General features: G+C 42.4%; 1 protein-coding gene across 1 annotated transcript in view; it reads right to left on the reverse strand.

Annotated features, from left to right (window-relative positions):
- LOC136790882 (nuclear pore complex protein Nup153-like) overlaps window positions 1–20,408 on the reverse strand; it is a 28,676-nt gene extending 8,268 nt beyond the window's left edge. The window contains 11 exon segments of the mRNA XM_066997505.1: window positions 1,264–1,316; window positions 2,419–2,577; window positions 5,381–5,434; window positions 5,535–5,573; window positions 5,653–5,657; window positions 5,715–5,820; window positions 7,999–8,124; window positions 8,207–8,346; window positions 9,550–9,798; window positions 11,932–12,142; window positions 14,613–20,408. Coding sequence (XP_066853606.1) covers window positions 1,264–1,316; window positions 2,419–2,577; window positions 5,381–5,434; window positions 5,535–5,573; window positions 5,653–5,657; window positions 5,715–5,820; window positions 7,999–8,124; window positions 8,207–8,346; window positions 9,550–9,798; window positions 11,932–12,142; window positions 14,613–14,852 — 1,382 coding nt within the window. The 5' untranslated portion in view covers window positions 14,853–20,408.
- Between the last annotated feature and the right edge of the window lie 745 nt (window positions 20,409–21,153).

Consider the following 21,153-nt stretch of genomic DNA (forward strand, 5'->3'; position numbering starts at 1 on the left):
TCCTAAATGGAGAAGTAGAAAGGAGTTCTAACAAAGACAATTTAGAACAGTTTGAAAAAAACATAATTAAAACCCAGCACCTGATTGCACCTGTACCAGAACCTTAAAGCCAGTCGCTTCCACCCCTAAAAAGGTGGTTGTTGTGAAGTCCAACTTTTAGATGCCAAAACAAAGTGTTGAGTTCTTTCTGCAAGCCAAAGAATGCCCATGGTCACCTAAGAATTGCTTGGCAGATGAGCATAGAGTCAACAAAATTCCCTGCTACTGTTCTTTGAAAAGAGCGACTCCCTAAAAACCGAGTGCAAAGTCCCTTAACTCAAGCATTATTACCCAAAACACCATTTGCCCAGAAGGAAAAGCCATCAATATTATCTGGAGGATAACTCATTTGACCTAAACCAAGAAAGCAGTATAACACAAAGCAGTCTCCTCAAGAAGAAATTCAATTAATTCTGCTGGATTTTTTTTATTTTAGAGATGAGTTAGCATTTGGCCTCAAATGATTCTAAAGAACACATGGTCTTCATGTGAACTCAAAGCAGACAATTAACTTCATCATGAAAGGAGTATTAAAAAAAAGAATAATAAATCATAAATCTTCCTCCATGTTTTTGCTTAAAAAATAAAGAAAAAAACACATCAATAAACATCCTCCTGAACTGTAACTCACTTCCCCTACTTCACCTTCTAAAGAATGCTTCAGAAAGAATCATCCCATTAGGACAGAGCTTTCAAACTGCAAGCAATTAAATAGCTAAAACTAATAGCTTTTCCCCTAGGGAACATTAAGAGGGACAAATTATTTTGTTATAAGTAAACTGAGTTATAAACCATGAAATATCTGTCAAAGCAAAATTTGTAACGCTACAGATTTAGTTAAACTACAAAATGAGCCATATTTCCTGTAGAAGGAAAAAATAAGGCCTCCAATAGCAAAGATCCTTTCTGTGGATACAGCATTATAACGTGCTTCGTTTCCCATCTTCGTATCCTTCTCAGAAGATAAACTTGGGATAAAAAGCGGTGTATCAGTACTTTTATTCTTGCTCATCTTCCTTCCTTTCATAAAAACAACAATTTTCTCAAAGTTATATTGATCTTCAAACACAATCCAGACTTTGCAGCTGCCTCAAAATACAAAATTTTCATTGGATTTCCCATTCCTTTTACTGAGAACTGTCACCACCTTTCAGGTGCAGACCGTACTGAAAAAGGAGATTTCTTTCTTTCTTCAAGTAAGTTTTAAATTAATAGATGTCATACCTTTCAGATGGTTCTGCTCGCTGTTCTGCAGGCAAAGTCTTCTCTCTCATCCCCTGCAAGTTAAGTTTAGTTCAAGACTTAGCTGAATATGTACAGAATACACAAAGTACCAACAACCACTTCATGTGTTTTTTTGTGGTTTTTATTTTATTTATTTATTTTTAATTTTATAGCCCTGAATACACCTCACCTACTTAACGTTGTTCCCTAATTCAGCATTGTGGGTACAGTTCAGTTAAATTTTGGGGCTAAAGTAAGCATCACTGCTTCACTCAGCATTGAGGACAAACTGATAGAACACTAAATCAAATTTGTCAAATCCTCTAACAAAGAAAGTAATTATTTTAAACAAAATGACAAAAATTGTGTGTGTGGGGGGGAGAGTTTTCATCAAAACTTGTGTTTGCCAACCCCGTAAAAGGGACATACTTTTCTGTTTTCTATCATTTATCAACAAACAAGAAAAAAAAAAACTCTACCCCCCTAAAAACTAAGCAGTTGCTGCTACATTCATTTTAGAACTTTACCAAATGGAGATTGTGCTGGCTAAACAATACAGAGATTGAAAGAGTTAAAAGCAATAAGCAACCAGTATTACTGTCCACTTTGATTTCCAGCCTAAGAAGCCCATACACTTAACACGTGGTCATTTGTACACTCAGACTGATACTGGAAACACAGATGTTTTCGCAGAAAGAGATGCCCATTTAATTTTATGGAAAATTTATCAGACTCCATCTACTCCAAAGCAATCAAAACCGATAACTCAGCACATTGTCAGAACTCTCACTTGGAGCACATAGCTCACCTGGAATAGTTTACACAGAACACGAGCATGTTTCATCAGTGACAGCTTTGTGTACATGAGAATATAAAAGGAAAACATTTCTGTCTTTTAATATTCTTTCACTGAGAACAGGATGACTCAATAGCACATCATGACATCGTGAAAACAACCACAAGACACTGAGTGTTCCAAAAACAGAATTAAATCCATAAAAGCTCAATCTATTTCACAATGGTTCCCACTGCCTTAAAGCTCGCCTCAAACATACTATCAGTACTTTTTGCAAAGATAGGATAACAATTGGTTTGAGAAACATTCCAAGACTGGAAAAAAAAAACAGGCACATAAGGACTCAAAAATGTACTCACTTGGTACTTTGTGTCTACTCTCTGGCAAATTTTGCTGGACTGAGTAGTTGAAGTCGGTGATGGTTCAGAATACCGCGTATAACGCATCGGTTGACGGTTTACCGTTGGTGTCACAAGTCTCTTAACAGGTGGAGGCTGGAATGCATTCTGGGATTCCAGCTTTGAAAGGGAAACAGCAATCAATTTATCCTTACGTCCACCCAAATTAATTCCAATATTTATTGATGAAAACAAATTACAGAACTATAAACCTCCCCCCATCGGTCTTGGCACTCAGTGAATACGATTTGAAAATTCTGAAGACCGTTCAACTTGTAGAGGGAAATCACCAGAAAACCAGTAACGAAATCCATAAAGCTATATATAAGTAGCCAAAGTCTGACTGAATTCCATTTCAAAATTTGGCAGTTAGCTTCATAGACAAAATAATTCATGCTACCATAATTAAAATAACCCATGTTCCTAGAATATGCTCCTATCTTTTCCTCTGCCCACACTGTGATTTTTTTTTTTCAGTAGCTTAATTCATTAATTTAACATTCGAAGTGTTAAGCAACTAATTATACAGGCTTCTGGGCTTCACATTCCCTACATTTTCCCTCTTCAAAGTTACACAAACAATAGAACACACTCAAAAAAACCAACTTGTCAGTCTTACAATAATCTCATTCATTAAAATATGATCCAATGCTTTACATGTGCATTAGATGCACTTCAAGTAGTGGGTTTGACTTCCCTTTTCAAAGCATTTTCACAGACCAGAGTTAATTTTTAACACAGACCACTGCGTGTTCTGCAAAACTGACTTAACTGAACTGTCAGACAGAAAACAAACCCTAAAGGCTACAAGATTTACCGATGGCTCCGCCTGCGGTCTTAAGGATCAGAAAATACAGTCTTAGGAAGCATGCTATTGTTCAAATCAATACCAACAGGAAATTTTTGTTTACGCTGCAGCTTTAATTTCACAGTATCTCCCAGCTCTTAGTAATAGGATTCACACTCTCTCTAAAGTATATAAAAATACATCTTTCTAAAAAATATTACATTCAGTTTGAAACCTTGAATAAGACATGTTTTATGTAAGTTCACAAATCTACTTCGAGTGAACGACGGTTCATTGCTGGTTTTAAAGGTAAAAAAGAAAAATATTAATTCCCCCAGTTAGGCATTCAATACACCAAGAGCTATTCTGCCTGGTACAGTTCCTTGAAATAAGAAAAATACCACATCACTGCTACCCACTGCAGAAGTTTAGCCCGAGTGCACAAGTGTTCCGTCAACCGCATGTTCACTTTAGCAGGAAAACACACGATCGTCTCCTCAGCAAATAATTGCTTCTCATCACGGGCTACCCTTCTCCCGCCACCATTATGAATTCTAGTATTATGAATAGACAATCTATCTCCTTTCACCCACTGACAGCTGCGTGCAACATTCATTTAGTGGCTGACAATTTCAGGCTCTCTGTTGCAAATCTGGCAGATCTTTCTTAATGCCTTATCACAGGTGTATTGCTATAATATAACTGAGAATTCACACCAGATTTGGTTTTAGTTATTTGGATAATATTTATGATATACTTCACTTCTCCATGCCCTTGTAATTTGGCAGATGGTGAAAAGATGGTCCAGGAAATCTGAGATGTTTGTAAACTCTGAAGTGATTGTAAACTTAATTATACATCCATCCAATCAAGGAATTGGCACAGAAACTTCTTGAGACACTGTCCCTTTTCTCATTAGAACAGAAGATGAAAAGTTTGCACATCTTGTTATTTCCTTCAGTCACCTGATCTTCAAGTGGTCATTTAAGGGTTTTGCAATTTAATAAGCCCAAGGATACCCCTAACTAAAGTCGTCAAAAAAAGATGACTAGTTTTCATTTTTTAAAGAAAATGAAAGGAAATCATGCTTTACCACAGCATTATCACCAGTTCTGTGCTACCTCCAAATAGGAATTTAGGAGCGTTAAGATTTATAGCGTCAGAAAAGAAAAAGAAAAAAAAAAACCTCTACCCCCCTAAAAACTAAGCAGTTGCTGCTACATTCATTTTAGAACTTTACCAAATGGAGATTGTGCTGGCTAAACAATACAGAGATTGAAAGAGTTAAAAGCAATAAGCAACCAGTATTACTGTCCACTTTGATTTCCAGCCTAAGAAGCCCATACACTTAACAAGTGGTCATTTGTACACTCAGACTGATACTGGAAACACAGATGTTTTCGCAGAAAGAGATGCCCATTTAATTTTATGGAAAATTTATCAGACTCCAACGATGGTTCATCGCTGGTTTTAAAGGTAAAAATGAAAAATATTAATTCCCCCAGTTAGGCATTTAATACACCAAGAGCTATTGTGCCTGGTACAGTTTTGCAATTTAATGATACCCCTAACTAAAGTCATCAAAAAAAGATGACTAGTTTTCATTTTTTAAACAAAATGAAAGGAAATCATGCTTTACCACAGCATTCTCACCAGTTCTGTGCTACCTCCAAATAGGAATTTAGGAGCGTAAGATTTATAGCGTCGGAAATTAACAATTTTCCTCCTCTTTACTTTGAATGGTGATAAAAAGCACAAAAACTAGTTTTCTGTGCCCGAATGAACACGGAAGTCTGTACAAAGTCTATATGACCACTCAATCAGTATTTTTCTATTTGTGATCATTTCTTCAAGAGAAAACTTGCCTCAACAGGAATTTTAATATGCAGCTTCACCCCAAGTTGGGGGACAAGATAAAACGACTTGGTGTGTTCTAGAGTTGTTGCTCTCAACTTACAAAGATAACATAATTCTTAACCTGAGTAATCTTCACAGCCCATCATCTACTGTGGATACATGCCAATATTAACTTGATTTGATGTCTATGTCGTCACTGAGGTTTGAGAAAATTTTTCTAATAGTGATAAAGCATTGAAAAAGTTATCTACCTCAGCTTAAGACATTATTGGTTCTTACCTTTCTTCGTTTGGACTGGAAGTCAGTAATATCCGGTTTATCTATGTCCGGAGGCTAAGGGAAAAAACAAAGCATAACTATTAGAGGGCAATTTTTTTTTCCTGAGAGAGAGGGTTCCCTGCAACAAAAATGTGGGGGTTCATGGTCAACTTACACAACACAGCGGCAAAAGAGATGTCATTCTTTTAGCATCCTGTTGAAAAAATAGCGCAATAAATTAAACCGGCCACAGCGTAAGGAAGAATAGTTTTATCTTTATCCTTTGATGGCACATTTACTAAGTTTTATAAACACATGAAGCAAAAACAGATTAAAAGAAGTGCTATTTACCAACAAAGGGTTGACAGCTTCTCCACTGCCTCCAAGATGCACCACGCTGAGGTACTCAAGGTAGCGTGGGACCACACAGTTTCTTGTCTAGCTTTCGCTCTCTTTTGTGCCTGAAAAATTAGCATTTTAAGTGTTACAATGGTCAATTCTCAGCTAAGGAGGCATGTATTTTATGTCCCAAGGCTACACTGATGATACAATCAATATATTCTGATGACAGAGAAACATGCAGTCACTGGGAGTTCAAGCCATAAAGAAGAGAATACATTCGGAGTTTAATGAAGTTTACCTTGGGCCTCAGTGCATCTTGCACGTGCTTGTTGCACGAGCAATAAAAGAACTCCGTACTTGTAAAAGGTCAAGACGGATGATGCCAGGACTGCTAAGGCCTCCGAAGCAGTAATCAGGGAAACAGAACTCAAGAAAAGGCTTGTGGTACAGAAAGCATTTTCAGTAACAACACAGACCTCAGAGTTTCACGATGGTCTAAGTGTACCATCTTAAAATCAGTGTATACAATCATAACCAGGAACTAGTTTTACTTCTCTCTTGCTTCCTCCCTTCCCCCAAGATTAAAGTTGGCTGCAAATCTTTGTCTTAAAAGATAAAGATCTGATTTAAACTGTAACAGATCTAAACATTACACTGAAAAAGTAAACTGTTTATTTGCACCACCCAACTTCAAATATCAGTCAAAAACTTCCTTTGGTGTGACTTTTTTTCTTCCCAGGTTAAACCCCTCATATAACCACACTGTGCTTATCACACGATGTGAAGACAGGAAGCAGACCACGCAGCATGTAAAAACACAAGTGAGACTCACAGAACCACAGAATGGTTAAGGTTGGAAGTGACCTCTAGAGATCGCCTGGTCTACCCCCCCGCTCAAGCAGGGCCACCCCGAGCAGGTTGCCCAGGACCATGTCAAGTCAGCTCTTGAAGACCTCCAAAGAGGGAGACTCCACAGCCTCTCCGGGCAACCCGTGCCAGGGCTCCATCACCCGCACAGTGCAAAAGCATTTCCTGATGCTCAGACAGAGCCTCACGTTTCAGTTTGTGCCTGTTGCCTCTTGACCTGGCACTGGGCACCGCTGAAAACACAATGGCTCTCTATGCTCTTTGCACCATCCATTCAGGTATTTATATACACCAATAAGATCCCCCCTGAACCTCATCTCCTCCATGCTAAACAGGCCCAGCAGTCCCTGCCTCTCCTCAGAGGAGAGGTGCTCCCAGTCCCTTGATCTTCTTGGTGGCCCTTCGCTGGACTCTCTAGTACCTTGCTGTCATTCACAGCAAGCAGCAAGAAGCAAGCTACTCTCTCCTTTAAAAGCCTAGTATTTTGGTTCCTCTTTTTACCATAATGCAGTAATATTGTAAAAAACAAAAATAGCCGACCAAAGAGGGTTCCCAGCTTTGCACCACAAGGTTTCAAGGTTTCCCGTAAGTGAGGTACTTGTACTGCCCTTTTTCCGTTGCACAAATGGACTGTCAGAACAGAGCCAGCAAACCCGCGTTTTCATTTTCTTCAAATTCCTTTTGATTTATCGATAAAAGTCACTTTCATTTAAATACATTCCTACCAAACCTGATTTGACTTTCCTTTTCGATTCAGCTCTAGCTAATCAGAGTTGTCAGCAGTTTTTATTTGCTATTTCCAAGAACTCTTGGGGGCAAATAACTCTCTCCAAGAACTATATGAATCGTTCAAAACAGAAAGCATGTTACTGCTTATCTTGGGACTGCATTTAGTCCTGCATGCCTCTGTGTACCAGAAGAACAAAGGATCAGCAAAGTTGATTTTAGATATTTTCAAAGACTGCAGGTTTATACAACATATCCATAGCATGAATGTAGGCATGCTTGGAAAAGAAGATCCACAGATAAATATTAGCCAGGTTTGACTACTGTAGCTTTTGCTACCATAAACACAAGTTTTCAAAGTTATGCTGTCATTGGCTTTTTTGCATCAAGTTATTTTAACGTAATGTAGTCAGAGGCAGACAATGGCACTTGAATGGAATTTTTTGAAAGACCTAACAACAGAGGAAACCCCAACTACCAACAACTAGCCCAAACTGTCATTCTTGTTCTTTCTGACAAGTATTACCTGTGGTAAAAACTGTCATTAAAGAATTTAAACAGAAATCAATCTCGTCTATTTTTGTAGACCAAGAGGGCAGAAGAGCAACTGTTACCACATATTCAGCTCCCTGCTCAAAGCTCCTTTGGCAGTGCTGCTTTTTTTATTTCCATCACTATTTCCCACTACACTACTTTTCTCATACCTGATAAGGTTCCGTCTTTGGCTGCCTTGATCTTACAGCTGCACCACCGGCATAGGCCGTCTTTCCGGGGTAAAATGGAGAAAACCCAAGCTGGTTTTGCTTAAAAACAGACGTGCTTCCACGTACCTACGGAAACACAGTATGAGAAGTGGATAGAAAAACAGGTACACATTCAAACTGATTAAAAGAAATACTGTGCAGTACTTACAGGACACAGTCCTCCAAAAACAAATAAACTGAATGCAGGTTTCTTAGAGCTAGCTGCAGAATGCTGCGAGAGGGAATGAGTTCTTTCAGCTTCTGTGGGCCAGAGCAGTGACGATGAAGTATTTTTTAAAACTGCAACATCTGCCAAAATGACGTATGCTAGATGTAAATGCCTCTCGTACGTACAGAACTTTAACAATAAAGATCACACTAATTCAAGTTCTTCAATACAGAAAAATAAGCATGACTTCAGCTTCTTTAAATAGATCAACTTCACGTACAGACTGAAAACCAAGTATCACCTACAAACTTGAAAACTGTTCACAGAGCTGCAAGTAGTTTTCAGCAATCTTACCAAGTTAATACTGTGCTTCCAATGCAGATATTTTTTTCCTTCAGGCTAAGATAAAAGAGGACCGCATAAACATCAGTGCATTTGTACGGACAAAGCTTTTTTCTGTGTTGGTAAAAGGCTGGAGGCCAGCACAGATCATAATCGCACAGGTTTTAAACCTGGAAGATTCCCCAAAGGCTGCTCTAAGAGTTAACGATCTTCTGCCCATGTATGTTTTACGAAGACACACCAGAAAGTTCTAGTGCACTCAGGTTATATTGCTAAAGCCCAGCAACTCTACTCTCAGCTGTACAAAAGTTCTCTGCAAAACCTGCTGAGCACACGTCAGTCCCTGTCTATATGGGGGACTAGAAAAAGCTGCAAACCTGCTGTTCGCCCTTTCAGCGAGAAGACCTACGTACCAACCTACATCGACACGATGCTTATTTTTTATTTTAAAATGGTGTGCTTTCCTCAATGAATTTGGCAAAAGACATGAAAGTATTGACAGCTGAAGCCTTCTACCAAGAAAGGTCAAAAAACAGCCTATAGCTTATGACAGAGTAGTTTCTTTATCTTCTCTTGCTGAAACACAGGAAAACATCTCGTGTTCCTATTTGTCACCTGCACTTATTCACATTTAACCAGCTGTCTGTTAGATATTCTGAGTCACTCTTCCTTCTAGACAATCAGCCTAGTTGTCAAGCTACGGCAAGTCAGCCTGATTTCCTACCGTCCCAGTTCAAAATTTACATATAACCTAGCTGAATGTGTATATTTCAGCATTGACTCTTTCTAACATCAGGGTATCATAAACGTATTCCAAAGCACGCTTCTATTAAAAAGGTGATAGGATTATATACTTCTAAAACACTAAAAATTCAATTTAATTCTCGCATCCAAAGTTGACATTCACCTATTTTATTTACTAAGGTGATGTGGAATATTAAAGAACGCAAGGTACTTCACATTAAAAAAAAAGTCAATTAAACAGAGAACACAAAAATCACCTTCATCAGATGCTCTAGAGGAGGAATCACTGGTTGTTGAGATGTTATCATCGTCTTGTTGAGAGGTAGAATCTTCTATTTCTTTTATCAAGGACAGCCTAGGACTGCCAATGCCAAATACAGAAGATGTCGAGGGCTGACAAGGTGGGACAGGAGAATCCAGCATGGTATAATTCAGACGGCTCCGATGAAGAGAGGGCCTTGTTAACACAACTGGGAAGTTCAGTGCTGATCTACTTGTGGATGGTTCTAGACAAGAACAGGGAGATAATTAGCTTTGCTATAGACAAGCTCACAGAAGCCAAAACCTGTTTCCTATCGACAGCCATGCTATTGCCAAGTTCTAAGCGCAAAAAGAGAGAAGCCAAATTTAACTTCTTCCTCACCCAGATACGGTTGCATCTAACTGTCTGGCTACAACAACAACACTGCTTGCGATACACAGTATTAATGTTGCATCCAGAAGTAGTTAACTATGAGGTTTTACAACACCACATTCTGACCCCGTGCTCAAATGCTCTAACGCTGACTTGGCCGTTCACTAAATCAAACATATATACTCCTTCTCCCATGTACAGCTTGCAATAAGCTTTACAAAATTTGAGATTACACGGTAAATTACAGATAACACTGCAGCTTCCATAATATTGGAACAAAGGTTACATTAATCTGAATACACAACATGAAAATGAACGTTTGCAGTACTTTTTTCCCAAGTTCTTCCATATCAGCTCACGTTAGAGGCAAAACATCATCTCCTACCCATTAACTATTGGGATTTTGACCCAAGGGACAAGGATGTTGACCCAAGTAACCAGATGAGCATTTTTCCCTCTTGAAGCAAAGGGTCTGCAAACAATGCCAGTGGCCTGGAATAGGTGGCCTTGAAGTCTATCTTGCTAAATGAATGGAACTATTCATGGGTATTTTGCCTGATGAAAGCCTACTGTCTCTCCCAGGAATCTGGGCAATTCAAATGACTTTGAGCCACTATCCTCTTGATACTTGAACTGAAGCTTAAACTAGTTAGTTCAATCTTCATAACCACTGCAGTACCACTAATTAGCTCTCCAAACCATGAGCAGATTTTTAGGACAGCACCATTTGAGATACAGAAAGTTCTTCAGGCGGAAGGCCACCCAATATAGGCTCCAGCACACTGATACCTCAGAACTGAAGAAACACATTGGTTTCAAAATGTAGTAATAATTAAAAAAAAAAATCTTATTCTTAAGCATAGTAAGCAACACCCACGGACAGCAACATAAGCTGCAAAAGGTTCCAGGGTGTCCACCTGCTCCTGATCTCCTGGAGTTAGCAAGCTTGCAGTGCAGCTGTTCTTACTGAAAGCTCCTTTCACGCAGTTACATAGGAAAGCCAACATGTGTTCCTCAGTCACGAAGACCTTCTCTATTCTTTTCTCCAAACTCATTCCCAAGCTACAGCTACACAGAAAGCCATCAATCTCCTTGTTTACAATTAGATGAGATTGGAGGCAAAGATATTTCCTCCTTATTTTTTGATTCTGCCAACAACAGAAGCAACTGACTTTCCACATTATCTATGGTTACCTACGCACGCTCAGACAAAACTTCTTTACTTATTAAAAGCTGACTTCCCCAAAACAGCTAATTTAAGAGAAACTCAAATAAGAATAGATGCAAATTTATACAACAGGACTACAGGAACAGTGAGAGGCACTGGATATAAGACAAATTAATCTTTCATGAGGTAAAGGAGTTGCAAACCTCGTTGCCAACGGTCCAAATACCTTTTCAAAGACACCCCCTCCCCCCGCGTAGACCTTAAAGTTATTGAATATTTTAAGGATAATAATCTCATAAACCACATCCGTGCACAAGTTCCCCAGTTCACCATCAAGTTAACGAGGAACTTTACTAAATTGATCAAAGCCCAAAACAAAAAAAAAACAAAACAAAACAAACAAAGTCGGGACACGAGACGGAATTTTCCTCTGCCATTCTAGCATCTAGTCTTTTGTTTCGAAGACTGCAAAACAAATTAATTTTTTTAATTGCCTTAGGCAATTAGACAGATTTTCATTCCATATCTTTTAAAAGATGGAAAATGCAACCCAGCACACTTGCAAATGACTTATTTTCAGCATTTAGCACCTGGCTAATAGAGTACCTAAAGTTAACTGATGCCTTCCAAGAGCATAAGATGTATGCTTCGTAACTGTGTATACAGTTTAAAGCTAAGACGGTTTCACAAACAGTTGTTTTGACTTTTTTGATTGTTTGTTTTTTTTTTTCATTCTGTCAAAACCCTCATTCCAATTTCCTTTTGAAATTCAGATTCAAAACTAGAAATCTGTGAATAAATACAGATGGCCAGAATTCCAAATGATTTTTCACATACCTCGTCTACTAATTCCTGCTGGTTCAGGCGTGAATCTCTCATCGATTATGGTATCTTCATCTGAATAATCGTGGTGATAGTTTACCGGAGTCTCCTCCTGGTTTGCAGATTCATTTCTGTCTACACACTCCTCCTCACGCTTATTGAAATACTTCTGCAGCCAGGCCGGTACAATATTTTTCACCGTTTCTGTCATTCTGCTAATTATTCCCTGCTTGAAAGAAAAAACACTTGTTTAATTACAGAAACGCAGTCAACAGCATATGCTGCGATACCACCTTCCACGGACCTTGAAGACAGATATTATACAGCAAATATTCAGAAGACGACGACGAGGTTGATCCCTGGCATAGGATCGCTACACTTCTGGTAAACCTAAAATTCACCTAAGATTGATTTACAACTACCTATCACTTTCTGCACTTCCAAGTGACCTTGGCAAGGTTCAAAGTTTTGAAACCTCTGCCAAAATTCACCAGCAGGTCGTCAATCTGCAAGGCTATCAGGAAACTCTACGCCTGAACAGCTCCTGACCTACAGACTTGTTCCAGGACTCTTCCTCTTCGCACCCTCCCGTGAAAACCAACTAAACCAGAAGTTCAGCAATTATCTACTGCGACAGTCAGGACCATACTACCCATTAAAATCAGTGAATCTAAATATTTTCAATTTTAGTAATGCTGAATTGCAGTGACTATACGCACAAAAAACAGTTCTGCTCTCAACAGTCAGGCTAACCCAGAAGATGTCCTGGAAGAAACACAGCTATAGCTATAGCACCAGCACCTCCTCTTGCAAGAGCCTTCTAAAGCTGTTGCTGTATTTTGTAGAAGACTGACTCTGCGGCATACATCGGGTACGATCGGAGAATTCCCACCTGACCGAAAGCCCCAGGAACTACGGTTAAATAAAAGATAAATTAATATAAATGAATATAATTAATAATAAAAATTAATAATAAAAATTAATATCCAGAAAGCTGACAATCATGAGCTAGGCATCCTGCTAATCATCCCTCCTGCAGGCAGGGGGAAAAAAAAAAGGTAAATTAGATCCAGGACTAGTTCCCAGGAACTTTGAAGCTGCTAACTATACTGTCTACAGTGCCCAGGCACCTTCAGAGCTTAATGGTAAGAGACAGAGGGTTTGGTGGGCTGTAATTAGGATCACAAGCACACAAAACACATCTATTTAAGTATTTCTAAGAATCGACTTATCGACTAAAGTTGTAGGGGGAAGGATGAGAAAAACAGCGGGGTAGGGATCAGAACCAGAGGTATAACCTCACAAAATCGCATCGGTCGCTTTCGTGCCTCCCCAACTGCATCACTGAGAGACAATTAACATTAAGCCACAGAACCTTCTGCAGAGTGGACATGATATTGAAAATAAACTGAAATTAATTGACAAATGCTCTAAGCAAGCTATCTGCTCAAAGCTCGTCCTTTTACGTTATGAACATTTGCACGATTCGTCTGGTTACAAAGCTAACTGCTATAATAAATGCACACATGTAACACCTATCAGTTTGTCTATTTATCAAATCATTAAAATTCTTCCCCGATAAGTTACTGTTAATTTGATCTGCGCTGGATGTGCAGCAGCCATTCTCTGTGCAGAATCCCCCAGATATCCCCACGCACGTGTTTGCTCTGGCACACTCTTTAAATAAACCTACTGGAAAACACGCAGAGATAACAGACAATGGAAAAGTTAGAAAACCATCTCCACTGATTATTTTTAATCCACGTGTAAGGTTTATCAGTTAGCTACACAGTGTCGGCACACGCAAGCTATGGCACTTTCAACATTAATGCACTGTTCAAGCCAGAGGTTTCAACGGTTGCTCTGTAAGCGTGGGGAATGTTTGCATTGCCCTTCCAGGCCAGCTTTAGATGGACAAGATTGATTGTCAATATGTGGTATAAGGGACTTGGCATTTCTGCAAGTGATAAAAACCTAATTGAGCAGCTATCCATGCGTAGCGCTCCCTTGGTTTTGCATATGATAATCAATCCCCTCAGCTACGTTGCTCATTTAATAGCGGAGAGGTTTTGGCTGAACAAACGTGCAGAGGGCATCTCCAGAGCATCTCTCTGGGCGTCCTGACATTTCTTAGCAAAGAGCTGCTGGGAGGGATCTCGGCGCGTCCCCCCTCCAGCACGGGGATTTTCACACCCCGAATTGACGGACCGCTTTCACCGTCAACCTGCTGTACCCTACAGCACAAACGAGAAGCAAAGCCTGGCAGGTAACGTTCAGAGAATTGATGATGGGCTGAGGAGGGGTGCAGGGAGCGGGGAAAGCCCTGGGGGTGGCACTGGGGGTCCTGAGGGCAGCGGGCTGGGGGTGAAGGGGAGGGGGAGGAGGGGGGTAATGGGCTGGGTAGAGGGGTAAGGGGGTAAGTAAGGGGCTGAGGGGGTAACTGAGGGGGTTAGGAAGGGGCTGAGGGGGTAACTGAGGGGGTTAGGAAGGGGCTGAGGGGGTAACTAAGGGGGTAACTAAGCCGTTGAGGGGGTAACTAAGGGGGTAACTAAGCGGTCGAGGGGGTAACTAAGGGGGTAAGGAGGTGGGTAGGGGGTAACTAAGGGGATAAAGGGGCGGGTAAGGTAAGGGGGTAAGTAAGGGGGTAACTGGTGGGCTGAGGGGGAAGGGCCCGCTGTGGGGGGGCCGCTCCTCACCCGCTTGCTCCTGGCACAGGGGGGCTTCGCGGCGCCCAAACGGTGGCGCCGCCTCTTCACCTTGCCGCCGGCCGCTCCTCCTCCTCCTCCTCCTCCTCCTCCTCCTCCTCCTCCTCCTGCTCCTCCTCCTCCTGATCGGGCTCCTGGGCTGCCGCCCGGCGCCCCGCCGCCACCGGCCCTGCCACCGCCGGCCATGCCGCTGCCGGTCGCGCCGCTACCGGTCGCGCCGCCCGAGGCCATACCGCCCCCCCCCCGCGTTCGGTGCCGTCACGGGGCCCCCCCGCCCCCCGCCGCCACGCGCCGCGGGGCCTGCCCTGCCCCTCGTGGGAATAAAAATGTTGTTTTTGCAGAGTTACGTTGTTTAAAGGTAAGGAATGGGGTATCGAGGTGTGCTTGCAGCGATAAGAACGCTTAGCAGGCGACCTTGTAAAATGCAGACAACCAGACTCCGTAGAACAATTCGGGGAAAATCACGGTGTTGAGTCAAGTCAGGTAAGTGAAGAACCATTACCGCTTCAACCAGTAAAAAAGTCGAAAGAAATTCGAAATTTAACAGGCCGGCAACTGAAGGCCATGCATTGTCTGGGAAGCATCAGACAGATTGTGAGCCTGGATCACCCCCTCAGTGGGGAAACAGGGGAGGGTCCCGTCATCAAAAAGTATATAAACTGGGTTTTGGAACCAGCAGGGGCGCTCCTGCTCGTGGGACGCCCGCCACTGCGATCGCGAATAAATTCCTGCTTCGCTGAGCTCCTCGCCTGAGCCCAAGTTATTGGCTACGGAGTGTTTCTCACAATTTGGGGGCTCGTCCGGGAGCCAGTCGCCTACTGGGGAGCCCCACCGCCGCAGCAGCAGGAAGGCATGCCCCGCTGATTTCAGCGGTCCTGTGCATCGACGGCGGCGGTTCTGCGGAGAGCTGACAGAGGGCCCGAGACTGATGAAAGAGGCAGGATCCGTGAAGGAGTGGGGAAGGGAAGAAGGCAGGCACTCCGGCTTTGAGAATTGATCCGGTAACTCTGTGCACAGACCAAGGTAAGAAATAGGAAGTATTGCCTTGGGGGTCGGGTGAGACTCTGTGTGCCGTGTGATTGAGACGTACTTTTGTACGGAGCGAGTGTGGAGTCCTGATCCGCGGTTCCGCAGCTCCGCGAGGGGCGCGGCCGGAGACGGACGAAGCGTGAGATAAGGGAGAGAAAGGAAGAGTCTCGGGAAATGTGGTGTATGGTAAGCCCTTGCACGGGGAAGTGCTTGGCAATACACCAGGGAAATTTGGTGTGCGGTAGTCCTCGCACGGACGGGACGCCCGCCACTGCGATCGCGAATAAATTCCTGCTTCGCCGAGCTCCTCGCCTGAGCCCAAGTTATTGGCTACGGAGTGTTTCTCACACCCTCCCCCTCCCTCCCTCGCGCGCCCCCTCCCCTCACGGGAACGCGCGCCCCCCCCTCCCGCTGCCGCTCCCGTTCCTCGCCCCGCCCCGGTCCCGTCCCGGTCCCGCCGCCCTCCCGCTCCCGCCCTCAGGACCCGGCCGCCATAATGAACCCCGGCCCGGCCACCGTAAGCACGGGGCTAGGAGTCACCTCCAGAGCCTCCCCGCGCCGTGGCGCCGACCGCTGGTGTGCCGCAGCACCGCGCCGGGCGTGGGACGGCGCCCCGAGCCCACAGTGCTCGTCAGAAAAGCCCCGCACCGACAACCGATACCCCCGCACCGACAACCAACAGCCCCCACGCCGACAACCAACGCACAAGCAGTGTTTTAGGCCGGATTCGTGGCCCCGTTGGTCCGGGAGGCAGTCGTCACGCTAAATTCTACCCCACGGCAGGGGAACGATGGGCATCGTGACAGATCGCCGCCCCAGAAAATAAACACATAAATAAAGAATAAAAACGATAACGGGACATGAATCGTGCCCTTAATAACAGACATTGGGCAGTGAAATCACCGACTTCTGCAACAATACGTGCTCAGGGAACTGACTAAAACCCCTCCTGCATCGGCCATGTAATAGCTAGGCAAACATCACATAATACTTCCCTCCCTCATGTACACCAAACCTATTAAGGCAACCATAGTAGTGTGATAACGTGATTTTTCTCCTCCAGATCAGCGTCAAAGGCAGCTACGCTAGGTTTGCTCATAAGTTCAAACGCTGCTTTATTTATTTATTTGAATGCCATTTTTCTTATTTAGAAGGATTTCCATAGGGTGACAGGCCTTTAATGACACTCACGACTCAGAAACATTTGCCGATGCAGTCAAACGGTGTCTATTAACGCGAGGCACTGAAGTTAATTGGTATTAAAAATGAGCCAAAACGAAAGGCAAGTATCTGCGTGTCCAGCAGAATGACAGCGATCATCACCATTTGATCAATCTTCCCCCCACTCTCTGTTGCAGCTAGGTACAACGAAAAGAGTTTATGAAATCATTACGGGACATTCTTGTAGAAAACTTCCTCAAGCTTGGAAGAAAAAAAAACATTTCAGCTAAGTAAAACAGAAAATAACTGGAAGAAGTGAAGTATGGCGGTGTTGGAAAAGTTGCTTCAAAGACTTGTTTAATTAAAAAGAAGGAAAAAAGCAAGTTCCTACTGCAATCCCATCTTTGTCAAACTGATGGCGGGCACCAGTACGATGTGTTCAGCTAACACAGGCTGGAAGTTGTAACTGCAGCTGTGAAGTTTACCCAGTAAAAAGACTCCGCAAAGCATTCTAGCAGTTCCGATGCAATCACTGCTTCCTGAATTTGTGACTCACGGTTAACACGGCAGTACAGGAAGAAGTCTGGCATTCACTGTGCTCTTACGGTAAAGAATCTGCCCTGCGCACACCATCCCAAGCCAGGTATGCGCTCCTAACAGGAAAGGACGATAGGCTGATAAGTCTCAGCAGAGGGAAAAAGACATCAGAGAACTACTTTATAACAGCAGCACGCGGGCTGCAACCAACGTTCTCTTCCTCTCATCATTTTCATTTCTGTGGACTCCAAGAGAATACACTCCCAACATTTTTCAGCTCTGGAGAACAAACAGCCCAACCAATCTCATTCACTGAACTACAAAACTGGTATTTTCACTATCTAGTCCGGAAAAGGAGGCGCACGTCTCTAATGTACAGTGTAGAGACCTTGTTAATAGGCAAAGTCTGCATAAAATAGGTGGCCACAGCCTGATTTTCTGACGTTCAGGGCCTTGGGTCACACACCACCACAGCATCAGACTTAATGAAGTCACCAATCTATGTGGGCCCCTCGTTACACAGGTCACATGTTATGGACCAACCTCTCAAAGGCCAAAAAACAGCACTGATACTGCCGGGCCAACACACATCTGTAGCATCCCATTTCTGGGTGACAACACAATGAATGTTTCCACAAAGTACTCGATGCAACCTAACTACTGTGTTTGGTGATGCAAAGCAAGCCGTGTCAAAGCAGCGTAGCACCCAGGCACATTCCTGGAAGATGTTTTGCTGCTCACGTTGAAGAAAATAGATAAAAAAATCCTGTGCAGTTTGCACTTCTGAGCTCAAGTACCACAGCTATGCACTACAATTGAAGTGGCATCAAAGCTTGTAAGGTTTTGAAGCTTCAGCACTGCCATCCAAATTCAAGGAGGCTGCATCTATTATCTTGAATTTGCCCCAGCTCAGTCCCCTGAAACAATTCCATAGACACGTACAAGCAACCCTTTTCCCACCCAGATTCTTTGCTTCATCTATTGCACCTCTACCTTGTGTCATATTCTTATTAATCTGCCCCTCAAAAGACTCCCTGGCTCACACAAAGAAGCAACCCAACAAATCCCTGTTCCCAGCCACGTTGCTTTCATGCTTTGGGAAGAGTTAACTGCAACAGCTCTAACTGTGATGCCACCTCACCCCCTCCACCTATGTGAGGTTCTTTGCCTTCTGTCTCCTCCTACGTCTACACCTGCACTAGAACCAGGAAGAATGTGCTTCCTACAATACTCCAAGAGCCTCTTCTGTTTCAGGATGTCATCATTTCAATTCAGGACTGAAAGTATTCCTAGCAAAAACCCAACAGCTAATAGCTAACAGAAGCAGTTGCTGGTGATCAGCTACAAGTAACCTGGAAGTACTGAGGAGTCACAAAAGAGAATTTGCATTACATTTAAGAACAGCATGCAGCTTAGGACCACTGCTTTCACTGACTACACTAAGCCATAAAAAAGAATTGGATTCTTACCTGCCATCACAGCAATTATGGTTTATGTTGCCCCCAAAACACACACGGCAGTACCAGAACTGTGTCAACTAGCTTTAACAGCTTCCCCAGCTATTAAGTACAGTAATTTCTGCTTCCTTTTTTTTCTTGGAGGAATATTCTTTTGTTTCCAGCCTCACTTACTTACTATACACACTGTTAATTAGCAACTATTTCTCCATACTCATAGGGTTATGGAGTCCCTATGACTGGAAAAGACTCTGTACCCTTCAAGATAAGAACAGCATAAAGGCAGCAACTCGCAAGACTGCTCTAGCTTAAAGCAAAGCTTTCCTCATGGCTCTCATCTCCTTTGACTTGAGTACTGTCATCCTTCTACCAGAGCTTTAAAAACTTCATTACCACGAATGAAGGAAGACCAGAGCAATCAGAGAGGGTAGCAGAGGGTATAACTTAAGGAGCTGTTACTAGGATTTTTTTGTTGTTCCTGGTGGACTATTTTTCTCCTTGCCAGCAAGGAGGGAAAACCAGCAAGTTGTTTTCTCCAAGATTTTTTTTTTTTAGGTTTAAGAACACGGATTATGTTGTAGCAATTTCTTCGCTGTAAAGCGTCAGCTGAGAAGTCTAACAGTAAGAAGGGCAAGGGAAAACTGAATGCTGATGCAGAGAGTGCCAGCAGACATCATCCTCATTCCACGGGATGTTTGTAGCTATGGCAGTTGAAGTCTACACTTCCATATGCTTAACATACCCTATTTATAAGCCAATTTTAGCTGACCTAGCATGTATCAGTAGTACAGTTAGAGCCAGCAGCCTGCAGGAAAAAGTGGGCACAGGTGTTTCCATAGCAAGGCCTGTGAGTGTCTCCCATACATACTTCCAGTCTAAGCAAGCACATGAAAGGCTTGGCTTGTCGCTTACCTAAGGAACCAGGAAAACAAGGGAAAGCTAGATTTCGCTTGTGTCCTAATGCCCATATAAAAATAAAGACAGATGAAATACCCTTACTACCTTGTTAAATTCCATAAGCCGGAAGAGAACGTGCTGCACACAGGTACAAGTAAAATCCCTTGCTGGCAGGTTTGCAGATACAAATTTTTTATTTACACAGGCAAGTCTTATCTTTAAGATAAGACCCCATTTACCTCTTTACATTTCTCGAATATTTACATGACTTCATGATGCTCCAAGAAGGGAGTGATGAACAAAAAGATTACAGAAACTGTCAAAAGCATAGCAAAAAAAACCCAACCTATCATTGTGCTTTAAAACTTATGAGCTAGAATAATGTAGAAGAAATGTAGTTTTAGCACTTTGGTCCTAACGGTCATGCTCTAGAAGACGCTTAAATAGCAGAGGGGATTTCAGAAGTGACCGTATCCAGAGGTTGCCAGTGACAATTCATGAGTGAATCGTAGAGTTCTTCGCTTGTCTCCGTGAATTGTCTGTTCATTTCATCAACATCCAAGTAGAGCTGTGGATCTGAAAATAAAAGCCTGGTAAGTCCAAGTATCAAATCTGAGGCATGCGCACAAAAAAACTTCATGTGAAATGGCTAACAAAATGTATTTTAAGCTAAGTGTAATAAGCTATTAGATCTACTAATTTTAGTGAGGTATTTAGTCCTCTAAAATTTTGAGCCTCACAACTCCAACTTTTGGGAATTTTTATATTAGAAGGCTGGGACTAGAATTGTCTTTCAAGATAAAGACAAAGACAAGGTTTAAGATAGTAAAGATAACGGTTAAGGATAATCAGCCATGAAACCCTCCCAAGAGTCATTTAATTCACTTCTACGGCAATACACGTTACATAGGATAGTTTCTAAACACTAACACAAAATGCCTCCACGTGAGGAACTTTGCAAACCTTCCAGGACACAAATATGTTTTGTACCGTATTTGTAAGTGCAAGCTGAATCCTCCTTTTGGAATCTGCAACATAAGCTTTTACCTCAGGGTGGAGAACAAAGCTTTTGCATATTACTGAGTTTCTAATATAAAATCTGTTTAGCGGAACCAATACAAAGAACAAAATTCTGTATTAGACCATTTTCAAATGGGAATGAAGGCACAGGTACAAGAAACCTGCTGCGAAGCATTGACAGTGTCCCGTTTTACTTGATGCGGTCAGTGTATGCTGTATCAGCTTTAAAACCCCAGCTGATTGCAGATCAACCCCACAGAGGTTTGACCTCAGCTGAATTTTCAAGATGTTCTTCATCCAGTAGAGGTTGGCTTGTATTGTTAAAAGGCACAAGGATGGCTAAACTCAAGTGACAATGATAGAACCCTTATTACCGTCAGTAATTAGGTCATCACCGATTGCAGTCATAACTGAAGATTCCTGAAAGACAG

The sequence above is a fragment of the Anser cygnoides genome, chromosome 5 (genome assembly GCF_040182565.1).
Source record: "Anser cygnoides isolate HZ-2024a breed goose chromosome 5, Taihu_goose_T2T_genome, whole genome shotgun sequence".
NCBI lineage: Eukaryota > Metazoa > Chordata > Aves > Anseriformes > Anatidae > Anser > Anser cygnoides.